Genomic DNA, 16,339 nt, shown 5'->3' with positions numbered 1-16,339 from the left:
TTGTTTCTTTAGTTCTGAGCGAAATACTAACGCTTCTTAAAGTGGCTCTTTATTCGTGAAAACCTCATTTTACTTGGATTTGAAAAGTTTTGGTCGCTTTAGTTTTCTAACTGTGATATAAAATTAAATTGCATCAGCCGGTTCACGAAGGACCCCGGCACGTTATTGTGTCTCAGTCAGAAAGGTTTGGAAGGGATCGACAGACAGACATCGCTCCGTACTGCCAGAGGCCGAGTGGTTCCCCTGGAGCTGAGAGCTGTTTGATTCGGTTTCGAGTCGTTTTTTCCGGTGAAGAGTGATTCAGGCGTCCGCCGCGGGCAGCCTTCTCTTCGGCTTGAACATGGCGGGGGATGAGTCCGGAGCGACGCTCGGCCAGCCTCATCTGGCCAAACAGGATCTCCACAGCCTGGTAGGTTAACATTTACCGGTGTTTATCGGGGCGGTTCCGCCTGTCTGTGACCGGGGGAGCACCGTGCGGCGGCCCGGTGACTGCGCTCCGTCTCCCGGCCCCGCGCCGCCTGCTCCGCCCGGCACATGACTGCTGACCGGCGGCGAGCAGAGCAGCGAGCCCGGCGGCCCCTCCAGCGAGCATCGAACACGTGTTTTCGTTCAGTCGTATATACGTTTTTATCCCTGCCACGCCGTTATTAATCCGTAGAGCGGCTCGCCGTGTCAGGAAAACGCGGCCGCGGTCCGGTGAACGCGCTAGCTTTGTTTCTCATGATGCTAAAGTGGTGAAAAAGTCAACGGAGTTCTGAATGGGATTCCCGGCTCTTCCAGCTTCTGCGGGGCTTCAGCGCGTATTTTCCAGACGATAAACGATCAATCAAACGTTTTAATATTCACGTGTCGGTGCGAACAGGTACAAACGTAACCATGATGTTCTCAGGTTTCTTTGTTTTTTGTTTATTTTTTATTTTTTGGTATTAGTGTCGCTTCTCGTGTTGCTAAATCAGCAGAAAAGTCAATGGAGTTCTGAATGGGGTTCAGTAACGGGCCCTCTCGCATGTTCAGTCCACAAACACAAAAGCTAACTGATTCAGACTTCACTATTCCAGCGTGTACAGACGATCATGGATTTTAATCCAGGGGCAGATATAATTTACCATGTTGTTAAAAATAAGTCAGTCCAGGGTTTTATGTTTATTAGTGATAAACTGGGAAGAGGCCCCGGTCCAGTGTTACACGTCTGGAAAACCTTTATAAAGCGTTACAAACTAAAACCTTCACTGTGATTTTGGAATTAAAGGAGTTCCTCAGCAACGTTTCAGTGGGATTTGATGCCGATTTCAGACAAAAACGGGTCAAATCAGACGTCGGAGTGTGCAGCATTCCCTGCTTCAGCCTGTTGGTCACCCGGTCAGATGGAAATGTTGGATTAAAGTTCACTTCCTGACGCTTCAGTGTGAACCTGGTCTGGTTCTGATGTTTGTGGTGTGTGTGTGTGTGTGTGTGTGTGTGTGTGTGTGTGTGTGTGTGTGTGTGTGTGTGTGTGTGTGTGTGTGTGTGTGTGTGTGTGTCTCCTCTGCAGGACGTGTCCACGCTGACGCCTCTGTCTCCAGAGATCATCAGCAGACAGGCCACCATCAACATCGGTGAGAACAGAACGTCTTCAGAACACACTCATGTTCTCACAGCAGGTGAAAGGTTAAAGGTCGAGCTGCTGTCACTGTCTCTTCTTCTGGCAACTTGACTGTTTGTTGCTGGATGAAACCTGACGGCGCCGCAGCTCCGGTGTGATTGTTGTAGCAGAGCGTAGATGTGGAAGGTGTAGAACGTGTGTTCCCCTCCGGTCTCTCAGGCACCATCGGCCACGTGGCCCACGGCAAGTCCACGGTGGTGAAGGCCATCTCGGGCGTGCACACGGTCCGCTTCAAGAACGAGCTGGAGAGGAACATCACCATCAAGCTGGGCTATGCCAACGCCAAGGTGGGTGCGCCGGGGGTGGGGGGGTGTGGTCAATATTGTAATCACAGTTGTTAGTCATGTCAGGAAAGTCATCAGTATCTTTATTGCTCTGCTTTCAAACAAACCATGTGAGCAGTTTCCAGTGCAACATAAAACTTTGAATAAAAAGCGAAATGAAATTCCCCAAGAATTTACAAAAAGCATCCCTGAATCGGCATGATGATCGGCAGATCCAACATGGAGTGACACTCGGAAACTGACGAATGGTCAGTTTGCGCACGGTAGGGCATTAACGGAAACGTCGACTCCCGTCGCACAAGTCAGTGTAAATTTGGAGGAGTGGACGAGTCGCAGGTTATTCTCTCTCTCACCCGATCGCCCGACAGCGCCCGGCCTTCCTCCAGCGCATGTGGACGTTCAAATACCAGCCGGGGCCTCTGTGTGGAGTTTGCATGTTCTCCCCGTGTGTGTGTGTGTGTGTGTGTGTGTGTGTGTGTGTGTGTGTGTGTGTGTGTGTATGGATTCCCTCTTGGTTCTCCGGCTTCCTCCCACGGTCCAAAACATGCATGTCAGGTTAGTTGGTCACCCTAGGCGTGAGCGTGAGTGATTATCTATCAGCCCTGTGACGGACTGGCGACCTGTGACCCCGCCCACAGCAGCTGGGATTGGCTCCAGGCACCCGCGACCCTGAGAAGGAGAAGGCATAGAAGTCAGTTTATACAGACAAGGCAGGAACTTCACGGCTTTCTGTCCAGAACCTGCAGCCCGTCAACATGTCCTGTCTTGAGAGACGAACCAGAGGTGGGCGGAGCCTGTGATGCTCCTTCCTTCACTCTTCACTGTCCAGGCTCTCACCCTCTCACCCTCACCCCCTCACCCCCTCATCAGCCCTCCGAGTCACATCAGGCTACCGCTGCAGGGGCTTCATGAAGCCGTCACCGCTGTCGCCCCCTGGTGGTCGGCTGACTCCTGAAAGTTCGTGATCTGATGGGTTTTTTTTTGCAGCAGAGCCACATTTTAAATGGAAATATCTCCGATCAGAACCGTCCAATCAGCAGCCGAAACCATCGTCATCGGTTCCATTAACCGGGCCGTACCGGGGGGCGGAGACTGTGGGGGCGGGGCTGAGGTTCTGGGGGCGGGGCACAGACGTCGTCCCGTTCATTTCAGTCACTTCTTTAAAACGTGACTTTATTAGTTATTTTGGATCAAGAGTAACTAGTTACTCTGTAAACATTCAGCCTGACGACCCGTTTCCACGGTAACAATTTCAGGTAAAAATGTTAAACTTTTGTGGCATTTTGTGTCTGTTTCCATGACGACAGAACTCAGACACTGAGAACGGTGGACACACTGACCCCAGTCCAGGTTCTCCCGGTCTTAGTCCCAGACTGTGTTTACCTGGTCCTGGTCCTGGTCCTGGTATCTCACTGTTATTGTAGTGTTAGCATTAGCATTAGCTGTCAGCACAGGGCTCAGTGCTGGGCGTGGTTACCATGGCGACCGGCTGCTGTCCTGTCTGACAGGTGTACAAGCTGGACGACCCCAGCTGCCCCCGGCCCGAGTGCTACCGGTCGTGCGGCAGCAGCACGCCGGACGAGTTCCCCACAGACATCCCCGGAACCAAGGGGAACTTCAAGCTGGTCAGGTGAGAGCAGGGGGCGGGGCTAGCAAGGGGGCGGGGCTAGCAAGGGGCGGGGCCAGCCGCGCTCCGGGCGGTCGCAGTAACTCGCTCCTCTCCCCGCAGACACGTGTCGTTTGTCGACTGTCCCGGTCACGACATCCTGATGGCCACCATGCTGAACGGAGCCGCCGTCATGGACGCCGCCCTGCTGCTCATCGGTACGCCTGCCGCAGATTATAGAGCATCGTCCCCCTGTAACGTCAGACCACAGAGCATCTTCCTCCCTCAGTGAGCGTCAGCTGATCTGGGTGTGTCTCCTCAGCGGGGAACGAGTCGTGTCCTCAGCCTCAGACGTCGGAGCATCTGGCCGCCATCGAGATCATGAAGCTGAAGCACATCCTGATCCTGCAGAACAAGATCGACCTGGTGAAGGAGAGCCAGGCCAAGGAGCAGTACGAGCAGATCCTGGCCTTCGTCCAGGGTGGGTCAGAGGTCGCGGGTCTGGGTGTGTGTGTCAGGGTGTGTGTGTCGGGGTGTAACCTGCCGTCTCTGCAGGCACGGTGGCGGAAGGCGCTCCCATCATCCCCATCTCCGCCCAGCTCAAGTACAACATCGAGGTGGTGTGTGAGTACATCGTCAAGAAGATCCCGGTTCCTGTCAGAGACTTCACCTCCGAGCCCCGGCTCATCGGTACCGGCACACACACACACACACACACACACACACACACACACACACACACACACACACACACACACACACACACACTGCAGACACACTGCAGACACACATACAGAGGAATCTTTGAGGACATTTCTGATAGGTGTGTGTGTGTGTGTCTGTGTGTCTGTGTGTGTGTGTGTGTGTGTCAGTCATTAGATCGTTTGATGTCAACAAACCTGGCTGTGAGGTGGACGACCTGAAAGGGGGCGTGGCCGGAGGAAGTATCCTGAAGGGCGTGCTCAAGGTCAGCGACTCCATCTCTGAGGACGGCGCTGTTTCGAGCTGCCTGTTGACCCCGCCCCCTCTCCCTCTCTGACCCCACCTCTTCTCCCTCTGGCCCCGCCCCCTCTCCCTCTCTGACCCCGCCCCCTCTCCCTCTCTGACCCCACCTCCTCTCTTTTTTGTGATGCCCCCTCTCCTCTCTGGCCCCGCCCCCTCCAGGTGGGCCAGGAGATCGAGGTGCGTCCAGGAATCGTCTCCAAAGACCAGGAGGGGAAGCTGATGTGTAAACCCATCTTCTCCAAGATCGTGTCTCTGTTCGCCGAGCACAACGACCTGCAGTACGCCGCGCCGGGCGGCCTGATCGGTGAGCCGCCGCTCCGCCCGCCGCCGCTCCACCCGCCGCCGCTCCGCCCACCGCCGCTCCACCCGCCGCCGCCGGTACACTGTCCCTCACCGGTCCTCTGCCGCTCCGCAGGCGTGGGAACCAAGATCGACCCCACGCTGTGCCGCGCCGACCGCATGGTGGGCCAGGTGCTGGGCGCCGTGGGAGCGCTGCCCGAGATCTTCACCGAGCTGGAGATCTCCTACTTCCTGCTGCGCCGCCTGCTGGGCGTCCGCACCGAGGGCGACAAGAAGGCCGCCAAGGTCCAGAAACTGTCCAAGAACGAAGTGCTGATGGTCAACATCGGCTCGCTGTCCACCGGCGGCCGCGTCAGCGCCGTGAAGGCCGACCTGGCCAAGATCGTCCTGACCAACCCGGTCTGCACCGAGGTGGGCGAGAAGATCGCCCTGAGCCGCCGCGTGGAGAAGCACTGGAGGTGAGCCTGACCCCCGGCTGCTCCCTGACCCCCGGCTGCTCCCTGACCCCGGCTGCTCCCTGACCCCCGGCTGCTCCCTGCCCCCCGGCTGCTCCCTGCCCCCCGGCTGCTCCCTGACCCCCGGCTGCTCCCTGCCCCCCGGCTGCTCCCTGACCCCCCGCTGCTCCCTGACCCCCGCTGCTCCCTGACCCCCGCTGCTCCCTGACCCCCGCTGCTCCCTGACCCCCGGCTGCTCCCTGACCCCCGGCTGCTCCCTGACCCCCGGCTGCTCCCTGACCCCCGCTGCTCCCTGACCCCCGCTGCTCCCTGACCCCCGCTGCTCCCTGACCCCCGGCTGCTCCCTGACCCCCGCTGCTCCCTGACCTCCTGACCTCCCTCTCTCCTAGGCTCATCGGCTGGGGTCAGATCAGGAGGGGCGTGACCATCACTCCCACGGTGGACGACGACTGAGGGGATCGAACCGGGCATCCCGGGCCAGAGCGTCCCGCTGTCCCCCTACCGGCTTGGTTTTTGGTTTCATGTTTATTTTCCCAGGAGCAGCAGAACGGAGCGGTGCCTCCTCCTCTGCTGCCCCCTGCTGGAGAGGAGGAGGTGCAGCGGCGTCCAATAAAGAGTTTTGGAAGAACAGCCGGTCTGTCGCCTCCTTCCTGTCAGAACCCAGAACCCAGAACCCAGAACCCAGAACCCAGAACCCCGTCCAGCAGCTCCAAGCCAGGAGTTCAGGAGTTGGTGTTTGTTTCCATGGAAACAATGTCGTTTCCATGTCGGTCCAGGACCTGGTTCACAGTCTGCTCAGAGCCTCCAGCCCGGGTCCTGGAGAACCTGGTTCCAGATGTCCTCACTTCAGCACAGCCGAGTCCCGGGGTTCCGTCCGACGGTTCCGTCTGACGGTTCCGTCACTCAGAGCAGCAGGGGCTTGAAGCAGACTGACGGAGCTGAAATGAATAAAATCCACCTTCAGACTTTAAAAACAGTATCCTGCTTCCACAGAATGTAAACCTGCAAGAGCCTGAGTGAAGGGATGAAGGGATGGATGGATGGATGAAGGGGTGGATGGATGGATGAATCTGTGGAGCTGCAGCTGTCCAGGGGGTGGAGCAGGTGGAGGATCAGGTGGAGGACTCCGATCCCGTCGGTCTGGAAGGGGGTTTTGGTTCAGGAGTGAAGGATGAAAAGATTCAGAGTAAAAACCTGGACGTTATTTTCTCATTCAAAGTAAAAAGAGCCGTTTTCCCATCGGTCACTGTACCGGATGTAGAACTATCACTTCATTTGCATTTCAAAGTAAAAGCCTCATGTGATCGGCACTTCTCGCGGCCTTTTTTGGCCCTCCAGCCATAGGTTAGACCGCTGATGAAGCGGGCTTTCTGGGGTACTGAAGGGAAAGAAAGTGAACGTGTTTCCAACCGGAAGTCGCGCTGCGCGTGTGACGTCACTCCCGCGCTTTTCAGTTCCATTCAGACGTATCGATCATCAGCACGGATCGATTCCCGCCACTCCTCCTAGTGAGGATCGACTCGGACTCACGAGGAGAATCTTTCACTTCAGTTGACTCAGGGCGGCGCCGCACTTCCGGGTTGGCGCACCTGACGAGCACGCGGCGTGACGTCACGCAGGTGTCCGCAGAGAGCGAGGACGCGATTCAGACTGAAGAGGAGCAGCAGGACCAGGACCAGGACCAGGACCAGGACCAGGAGGAGAACCAGAGACTGAGGAGGAGCAGCAGGAGGTCGATCAGCTGTGGTTTCTCTCATGGAGTCCGCAGGTGAGACCTCAAAGCAACACGACCTGCAGACAGACCCTCAGAGACCTCCTCAGACCCTCAGAGACCGCCTCAGACCCTCAGAGACCGCCTCAGACCTGCAGAGACTGCCTCAGACCTGCAGAGACCGCAACAGACTCTCAGAGACCGCCTCAGACCTGCAGAGACCGCCTCAGACCCTCAGAGACCGCCTCAGACCCTCAGAGACCGCCTCAGACCCTCAGAGACCGCCTCAGACCTGCAGAGACCGCCTCAGACCCTCAGAGACCGCCTCAGACCCTCAGAGACCGCCTCAGACCCTCAGAGACCGCCTCAGACCTGCAGAGACCGCAACAGACTCTCAGAGACCGCCTCAGACCTGCAGAGACCGCCTCAGACTCTCAGAGACCGCCTCAGACCTGCAGAGACCGCCTCAGACCCTCAGAGACCGCCTCAGACCTGCAGAGACTGCCTCAGACCCTCAGAGACCGCCTCAGACCCTCAGAGACCGCCTCAGACCCTCAGAGACCGCCTCAGACCTGCAGAGACCACCTCAGACTCTCAGAGACCGCCTCAGACCTGCAGAGACCGCCTCAGACCTGCAGAGACCACCTCAGACTCTCAGAGACCGCCTCAGACCTGCAGAGACCACCTCAGACCCTCAGAGACCACCTCAGACCTGCAGAGACCGCCTCAGACCTGCAGAGACCACCTCAGACCCTCAGAGACCACCTCAGACCTGCAGAGACCGCCTCAGACCTGCAGAGACCGCCTCAGAAGACCCCATACTGTTGTAATCAGCCCAGGTTTCAGATCCGGCCCCTGGTTATTCTGGGTTCGAGATTCAGGGACCTTCTTGGACCTGGATCGACGAGGCTCTGCTGGTTTCCTCCTTCCAGACCTGAACGTTTGACTCCAGGTCTTTCGGTCCTCCTGCCAGACCCGCGGCTCTGTGAGGGGATGAAGGACCACCCCGGACCCCCAGACCATGCAGACCGCCCCGGACGGATGTTTTCATCTAGAAATAAATCTAACAGTGACGCAGACGGTGACCCCCACTGACCCTCCTGACCCCCTGACCCTCCTGACCCCCCTGACCCCCACTGACCGCCGCAGACCTTCCGGGTTGTGATTCTGGCCTCTCATTGGTCAGATGGAGCCAGGGGGCGGCGCTCGCCGCTGGACGTCATCATGAGTCAGATCCGCAGGAAGCGCTCGGCGCCGGACAGGAAGCCGTCGGGACGATCCCTGTCCCGGAGCGGGATCCCCGAGGACGGCGGTGAGGGGGGTGGGGGTGTGTGTGTGTGTGTGTGTGTGTACTCATTTTTCTATACTTGTGGGGACATTTTTCTGGTCCCCATGAGGGGAAACAGTGTTTTCTTGACCATGTTGTTGTTACTGAAAAAAGTAAAAGTACAAAGTACTTTTTTTTAAAAAGTAAAAAAAACATTTGTTTAGGGTTCGGCTGTGTTGTGGTCTGGGTTAGGGTCAGGGTAAGGGTCAGGGTCAGGGTCAGGGTCAGGGTCAGGGTCAGGGTCAGGGGCTAGACATGAATGGGAGTCAGTGGAAGGTCCCCACAAGGATAGAAATATGAACCTGTGTGTGTGTCTGTCTGTCTGTCTGACTGACTGACTGACTGACTGACTGACTGACTGTGTGTGTGTGTATTCCAGGTGTGTGTGCGGACCCTGACCTTCACGTCGGTTGGGGTCAGGTGTGTGTTTTCCTGCAGAAACTCGGAAAAACCGCCGACAGCCGAAGCCTCAGTGTGTCTCACTGTGACCTGACCGCGACGGAGCTGCTGGAGCTGGGTATACACACACACACACACACACACACACACACACACACACACTTAAAGTCACCATAAATTAAAACCAGACAGCTGATGTGTAGTTGCTCTGGTAACACAATGGTGTGTGTGTGTGTGTGTGTGTGTGTGTGTGTGTGTGTGTGTGTGTGTGTGTGTGTGTGTGTGTGTGTGTGTGTGTCCTCAGCCTTGCTGCTGCAGTTCCTTCCCCAGCTGGAGGACCTGGACCTCTCCTGGAACGAGCTGATTGGTGGATGTCTGACAGCGTTGACCTCTCACCTCCACCATGTGGGCGGAGTCAGGACACTGAGACTGAGCAGCTGCAGGCTGAACGCCGCCGACGTGTCTGCCCTGGGTGAGGCTGACCCCCAGCTGACCCCCAGCTGACCTCCAGCTGACCTCTAAACCTCAGGGCTTCCTTCTGGTGTTTGAGCGCCTCGTGTGTGTGTGTGTGTGTGTGTGTGTGTGTGTGTGTGTGTGTGTGTGTGTGTGTGTGTGTGTGTGTGTGTGTGTGTGTGTGTGTGTGTGTGTGTGTGTGCGTGCAGCTGAATCTCTGGCCGGCGTTCCCTTCCTGGAGGTCCTCAGTTTGTCCTGGAACAGCGGCGTTGGAGGCGGAGCTCTGCACGGCCTGCTGGATAAGCTCCACCCCCCTCTGAGGGAGCTCCACCTGGTGGCCTGTCAGCTGACTGCAGCCGATGCCGCGGCTCTGGGTCAGTTCATAACTCTGTGCACTCTGCCATAGAGGAGGAAGATGCTCCATGATCTGTTTCTAGTTTTTCATAATCCCTCCATCGTGGTTTGTACCTCACTGCGTTCTGATTGGAGGATCTCGATTGCCACTGCCAGCTGATTGGTCGGTGACTCAGGTCTCGTTTGACGAGCCCAGGGTTTCCCCCAGAAAACTTGCTAAGCCTGGTGGTTGGACTGCTAGAGAAGCCCACCGTGTTTATGAAAAAAAAACGAAGTTAAAAGTTGACAGAAATTTTGAAATTCTGACTATTTTGTCAGCATTTATTAACATTACTTAAATGCAGAGTCTTACAGAAAGCCACAATCTTAAAATAAAGTTTTAACTAACACAAAAAATAACATTAAAATAAATATCAAATGTTTTCACCTAAATTAAATCCCAGTGAATCTTAAAACAAGCCATTGCTGTTCACATTTAAAGGTAAAATAAATTTACAAAAATAAAAAATTGCAAACATGATCAAGGTGTAAAAACAGGGAACTCAGAGGCTGAAGAGGTCTCTGCTGGACTGTGTGACCTCATCCACTTTTTGAATTAAAAACTAAAGAAAAATTACTGAAAAATTATTAGATTGCTTACAGTTATTAATATTCTTATGTTCTTTAAGTATTTGTTGTTTATATGGAGTTCACAGCAGTGCAGAAGTCCAGCAGTACCTCCTTCAGTCCAGCAGAGGGCGCAGTGTTACTGTTATATGGACCGCTTTTGGTATCACTGTTTTGATGCATAAAAAAACACATTTACAATAAATAAACCAGCGACGCTTCGCCTGGCGGGGGGGGGGGGGGGGGGGGGGGGGGGGGTTTGATCATGTTTGCAAGAACAGCCTGGTGGCCTGCCAGGCCTATGAAGCACTGAGGGAAACCCTGCGAGCCGCCATGTTTCAGCAGCTTCTCCGTTGTTTCCCTTGTTTACTGGTTTTTGCTTTTTTAAATGTTGCTACGTGGTTCCTGGTTCTCAGATAAGACTGAAGGACCAGGACCACCAGAGACTCTCTCTTGAGTGGTCTGTCATGCGACAGGTCCGGCATCAGTCAGTACTCTTCAGTCGTATCTCCTCTGCGCCATGCTCTTCATTTGTTGGTAGCTCCGACCTTGTTGTATGTCGTCCAGCACCATGGCTCTCTTCCTGCCCCTTGGTCTTTTTCCTTCGAATCTTCCTTCAATGGTATCGCACAGCAGCCCTTCACTTCTCAGGATGTGCCCAATCCATCTCGCCTTCCTCCTCCAGATGGACTGAATTAGGCAGAATCCCATTTCACCCCTTAGCCCTCCCCCTTGGCCCTACCTCTCCGTTTTGCGTGTTCACATGGAGGGGTAGGAGTGTCCTGATTGTCATTATGATGGAGGGGTAGGGGTAAGGGGGAGGGCTATTCACCCCTCCAAATGGAGATTCTCCCGAGGTACACTCCAAACGGAGGGGTATGATCCGATGGCGGCCGATGGCGAGGGGCGGCGGCAGGAGCGCTTGTTTTGTCTGCCTACACCGTGACTTGTGGGCGGCTTTAGTTCACTTCTGCATTGGCACGCGTTCCCACACCCGCGCATTCCAAACACAACAGATAGACGATTGTTTTCAATAAATTGGTTTCTTCAACTCTGCCCGCCTGGAATGCACGGGTGTGGGAACGAGCGCCACCACCAATGCAGAAGTGAACTAACGCCGCCCAGTCGCGGTGTAGGCGGCCAAAACAAGTGCTCCCGCCGCCGCCCCTTGCCACCGGCCACAGATTTACCAGAAAGTCTTCCAAGATCAGCAAGATGGTGGCGTCCGCAACAAAAGAAGTTCATAAATGTAAGTATTTTGTCAATAAAGTTTTGAAATGTAAGATAAACATTCTTCTTCGGCAAACAGTTGTAGCATCTGCCTACGTCATCGGCAGCGGCGACTACTGATGACGTACGCGATTGTCGAAGGGTTGTCCCAATTTGGAGGGGTTTACTTTTGGCCCTACCCCTTAGCACTCCGTTTCAAAGGGGTAGGGGCAAGAGGTCGGGCTAAGGGGGAGGGCTAGAAAGAGAAATGGGATTGGGCCTTAGCCTTCGTTGTTCATTAACTCTGCTCAACACTTCTTCATTCGTTACTCTGATCCTCTCCATCCTTTTCCACATCCACATCTGACAACCTTCCAGCGTCTTCATTTATGCCTTCCTCAGTGTCCAAGTTTCGGATCCATACGTCAACACACTTCAAACTAAGATCTTGACTATCCTTTTCTTTAGGCTCTTGTCAAAGTTTCTGATCAGCAGGATCTTGTGTCTATTGAATGCCTCTTTTGCCATCACTATTCTAGTTTTAACCTCTCTCGTGCTGCGTCCATCTTCTGCAATAAAGACTTCCTAGATGCTTTAACTGCTTGACTTGTTCGAGTGCGCTTCCGTTGATGGTAATTCTCATTTCCCCTCCCTGTCTTCTACTGACCGTCATCAGTTTGCTCTTGTTTTGATTTATTCTCATTTTGTACTTTCCTCCAACTTCACTGAGGCTCGTCGTGATGGTCTGCAGTCCTTCTTCTGTGCTTGCTGTAATCGCCTGGTCATCAGCAAATCTTATCGCCTGAATCAAGTGTCCATTTACTTTCACACCTTCTGCCACCTCTTCCATTCCTTGTCTCATGATTGATTCTGCGTAAATGTTGAAAAGCAGAGGTGATAGCAAACAACCGTGGCACACTCCTCTTCCGATAATACATGGTCCAGTTGTTCTCTGGTCAGTCCTTACGTTTGCGGTCTGTCCCATGTATAGTGCTGCGATTAGCTTTATTGTCTCTCCAGTCGAATCCTAAGGTCTTCAAAATATCTGAGAGGCTAACCCAATCCACTTGATCAAAAGTTTTTTCATAGTCAACATAACATACAAATACTTCTTGATCATGCTCCATGCTACGTTCACACATAATTCGTAGCACCTCAATTGCTTCTCTTGAGGCTTTTCCTTTTCAGAAACCGGACTGGTCTCGTCCAATGTACTTTTCTGTTTGGCCTTGAAGTCTGTTCTTCAATACTTGAAGCGGAATCTTTGACGCATGGGATATCAGACTTATAGTCCTGTAGTCCTCACATTTTTGGGAATTTGCCTTCTTTTGGATAGGCACGATGATACTTAGAAAATCCTCCAGCCAGATGCCTTCCTTGTATAAATCCTTACAGAGATGTATCAGAACATCCGTTACTTCTTGGTCAAGTGCTTTAAGTACTTCAGCGGTAGTGATGGGCAAGCTACTTGGAAAATGTAGTAAGTTAAGCTACAAGTTAATCTTGATAAAATATAGCTTCACTACAGCAAAAGCTAACCCAGCGAAATGTAGCAAGTTAAGCTACAAGCTACAGTGCAGAAGTAGCTGGCTACAGTCCCACTCCTTTTTTTTTTACAACCAAACAAATAGGTGGTTAAAAATACGCAGTTTGATTGTTTATTAAAGAACAAGCTGCAAACAGTTCAACAAGCCTCCTGTCAGAGGGACAAGTGCTTTCTGCCTCTGCCATTATCCGGTTGTTCTTCCGTCCCTTTTGCTTGTTTTGTCTTCACTCGTCGTCACATGTGCGTTTGGTATGAGTGTCGGACTCTGCTTCCTGGTTGGAGTAGCATGACCCGCCTTATCTTGCCTCTGATTGGGTAACATTACCCAACTGTGAGTCGCCATAGTCGTCATATACAAACCAACCAATCACCGTAGACCCCCCCACACACACACACACACACAAAACTTTATTCAGCCGACTTCTTCTCACTCGACACGACAGTAGCGTGTAGCGTCCGTCGCTGCTGCCTCTAAAAATAGCTTAGTTACAGAAAGAGCTGCTTGACTCAAATGGAGTGGCGCTGCCGCCTCGCTACTGAAAAATGTAACTAAAGCTACGAGCGCCGCTACTTGTAGCGCTCTACTGCCCATCACTGTTCAGCGGCCTGTCCATCGATACCCTCTGCTTTCTTAGGTTGCTTGTAATAACTCACTGTCCGTGATATCAGGTCCAAGCTGCTCTCTCTCTACCTCTCACTGCCACCAGAGACTGACGGAGGACAACAGTTGTAGTAGAGCTCCGTGTTTCTGTGCCGTTACATTCTGTTCCATACCGTTCCGTTCTGGACCATTCTGTTCTGTGCCGTGGGATCGGGGCTGAAGGTCCTAGTGGTTCCAGGCGATCGCCTCCAGGTTCTTGGTTCCGTGTCTTTCAGGACGGACCCTGACCTCCCTGCCCAGACTGTCCCTGCTGGACGTGTCCTGTAACCCCCAGCTGGCCACGGAATCGAGCCCGGACCCGCTGAGGGAGCTGTGCTCAGTCCTGGCCCACAGCGCCGCCCTGGAGGTGCTGCGCCTGCAGGACTGCGGTCTGAGCGGCGAGCAGCTCCCGGCTCTGGGTACGGAGACTCCGCCCCCTCCGCACAGGCCCCGCCCACTGGGAGGGCTGCTGTGCTGACCTCCGTGCCGCCCCCTGCAGGTGGGGCGCTGCGCGGCGTCCCCCTCTTGCGGGAGCTGGACCTGTCCCGCAACAAGCGCCTGACTGGAGCGCTGGGCACGCTCACCAGCCACCTGGCCCTCCTCTCACACCTGGAGAGCCTGGACCTGCACCTGTGCAGCCTGACGCAGGACGACCTGCAGGCCCTGAGTGAGACACGCACACACACACACACACACACACACACACACACACACACACACACACACACACACACACACACACACGCGCGCGCTGCAGCACGTGCCTGATGGCTCCGCCCCCTCCAGTCCAGGTGCTGCCCGCTCTGAGCGCGCTCTCTGAGCTCGACGTCTCGTCCAATCAGGAGGCAGGGGGCGTGGTCAACCCGCTAGTCTCCGCCCTCACGCTGGAACAGATGAGGCGTCTGCCGCTCAACAACTGCAGCCTGAACGAGGAGTCCTTCACCGCCCTGAGTACGTACACACACACACACACACACACACACACACACATATACCCCTTTCCCACTGCAACTAGCAGGTTGACCCGTGTCTTCGACCCGCTAACAATCGGCTTTTTAGACTCCTCCCCCTCCACCTGCAGACCCGCGTCTCACCGCCTGCTGGCGAGCCGCGTCGCTGTGTTTTCCCGCCCTGATGGTGTCCCACGCTGATGACATCATCAGCGCGGTGGAGCAAAACGAAAGTCAACAATGGTAATGCATAGACCGTTTCCATCTGCATTAGCAGAGCCCAAAGCGCACTGCAGTATCACATTCACCCATTCTCTCCACACTGGGTGGTGGTAAGCTACGACTGTAGCCACAGCTGCCCTGGGGCAGACTGACGGAAGCGAGGCTGCCAATAAGCTAATCTGCACCATCGGCCCCTCCGACCAGTCACTCTCACACTTAACCAAGGTTGTGCTTAAGGGCACAATGACAGTTTTATGCCTGCGGGAGCGGGGCTTGAACCGCCAACCTTCCGGTTTTGAGACGACCCGCTCTACTATCTGAGCTACTGTCGCCCGACACCCTCCCTGTTACCTGTAGACGAATCTCCTCTTCCCCACGGATCCAGAGCTCTCTGGTCTCGCTGTCCTGCCAGTGCTGGTCATCCTGAAGAAATCTCGCGCCGGGGCCAAGAAACAACAACTAGCGCGCTAACGTAGCCGCGCTGCGTCGACGTCATCATGTCAGTTCCTGGAGGTGTCCCTCCCACTAAAAGCCGGTAGAAAGCTGACCCGGTACATTCCCGGGTCGATTGCCGGGTTGAAATCCCGGGTAAACCCTTTCCCACTGCCGTGAGGAGCCGATTGTTAGCGGGTTTAAACGGGGTTTTTGACCAGTGGGAAAATAATAACACACACACACGCACGCGCGCGCGCACACACACACACACACACACACACACACACACACACACACACACACACATGCACAAACATGCACACACACACTCGCACGCACACAGGCACAAACACACGGACACACACACACACTCCTGGCTCGGTTGATGGTCGTCTCTCAATTAGGAAGTTGAGGTTCAAGCCTCCTGCTGCTGGGTCTCTCTCCCTCTCTCTCCCTCTCTCTCCCTTTCTCTCTCTTTCTCTCTCTCTCTCCCTCTCTCTCTCCCCCCCCAGCCCTGGTCGTCCCATCCCTCCTGGCGCTGGACCTGTCCTGGAACAAGGTGGTTGGGGGACGGCTGCCGCTGCTGCTGGACGCTCTGCAGCCGTCCGTCCTGCTGGAGCTCCGCCTCAGCAGCTGTGACCTGAGCACCGATGACCTGCAGCACCTGGGTAGCCCACACACACACACACACACACACACACACACACACACACACACACCACACACACACACACACACACACACACACACACACACACACACACACACACCCTCTGTCTCTCTGTCTCTGGCTAACCCTCGTCCCCCCGTCCTTCCAGCGGTGGCGTGCCGGCGCGGCTGCCTGTCGTCGCTGCGCCTGCTGGACCTGTCCTATAACGGCGCGCCGGGCGGCGCCGGCTGGGCCGCCGTCTTCTCGGCAGGGGGTCTGGGCTCGCTGGAGGACCTGGACGTCAGCCTGCGACCTTCGACCTGGGCGCCGTGCTCGGCCTGGCTGGCGCCGTTGCTCGCCGCCCTGCCCGAGATGCCGGCGCTGGCCCGGCTGGCGGCGCGGCGCTGGACCGCCGGCACCGAGGAGCGGCGCCGCCTGCTGGACGGCCTGAAGAGGAGGAGCGTCCTGCTGGAGTGGGACCCCGACAGGACCGAGCCCAAGGGGGGCGGCGAGGGCCGGGCCGAGGAGTGACCGTGGGGGGCGGGG

At 55.2% G+C, this 16,339-nt stretch overlaps 2 protein-coding genes across 2 annotated transcripts; both read left to right on the top strand.

Annotated features, from left to right (window-relative positions):
- The first annotated feature begins 2 nt into the window (after positions 1–2).
- eif2s3 (eukaryotic translation initiation factor 2, subunit 3 gamma) lies at positions 3–5,922 on the top strand. Its single transcript, XM_030099213.1, has 11 exons — positions 3–409; positions 1,532–1,595; positions 1,802–1,929; positions 3,435–3,556; positions 3,656–3,750; positions 3,855–4,013; positions 4,088–4,222; positions 4,405–4,499; positions 4,697–4,841; positions 4,953–5,295; positions 5,682–5,922. The coding sequence occupies exons 1-11, from the start codon at positions 341–343 to the stop codon at positions 5,743–5,745; spliced, it is 1,419 nt and encodes a 472-aa protein (XP_029955073.1). The 5' UTR covers positions 3–340; the 3' UTR covers positions 5,746–5,922.
- Positions 5,923–6,740: 818 nt separating this feature from the next.
- On the top strand, positions 6,741–16,324 carry lrrc31 (leucine rich repeat containing 31). Its single transcript, XM_030100015.1, has 10 exons — positions 6,741–7,060; positions 8,190–8,315; positions 8,710–8,847; positions 9,034–9,201; positions 9,392–9,556; positions 13,774–13,956; positions 14,037–14,204; positions 14,324–14,488; positions 15,657–15,812; positions 15,963–16,324. The coding sequence occupies exons 1-10, from the start codon at positions 7,048–7,050 to the stop codon at positions 16,322–16,324; spliced, it is 1,644 nt and encodes a 547-aa protein (XP_029955875.1). The 5' UTR covers positions 6,741–7,047.
- The last annotated feature ends 15 nt before the right edge of the window (positions 16,325–16,339 follow it).

The sequence above is a fragment of the Salarias fasciatus genome, chromosome 9 (genome assembly GCF_902148845.1).
Source record: "Salarias fasciatus chromosome 9, fSalaFa1.1, whole genome shotgun sequence".
Taxonomy (NCBI): domain Eukaryota; kingdom Metazoa; phylum Chordata; class Actinopteri; order Blenniiformes; family Blenniidae; genus Salarias; species Salarias fasciatus.
Note: the sequence above shows the minus strand (reverse complement) of the source record. Positions and strands in the feature narration are given on the sequence as shown.

Coding starts and splice junctions, on each gene's coding strand:
- eif2s3 (XM_030099213.1), top strand. CDS start 341: ATGGCGGGGGATGAGTCCGGAGCGACGCTCGGCCAGCCTCATCTGGCC. Junction 1,930..3,434: donor TGGGCTATGCCAACGCCAAG/GTGGGTGCGCCG, acceptor CCTGTCTGACAG/GTGTACAAGCTGGACGACCC. Junction 3,557..3,655: donor GGGAACTTCAAGCTGGTCAG/GTGAGAGCAGGG, acceptor CTCTCCCCGCAG/ACACGTGTCGTTTGTCGACT.
- lrrc31 (XM_030100015.1), top strand. Junction 9,557..13,773: donor AGCCGATGCCGCGGCTCTGG/GTCAGTTCATAA, acceptor CGTGTCTTTCAG/GACGGACCCTGACCTCCCTG. Junction 14,489..15,656: donor GGAGTCCTTCACCGCCCTGA/GTACGTACACAC, acceptor CTCCCCCCCCAG/CCCTGGTCGTCCCATCCCTC.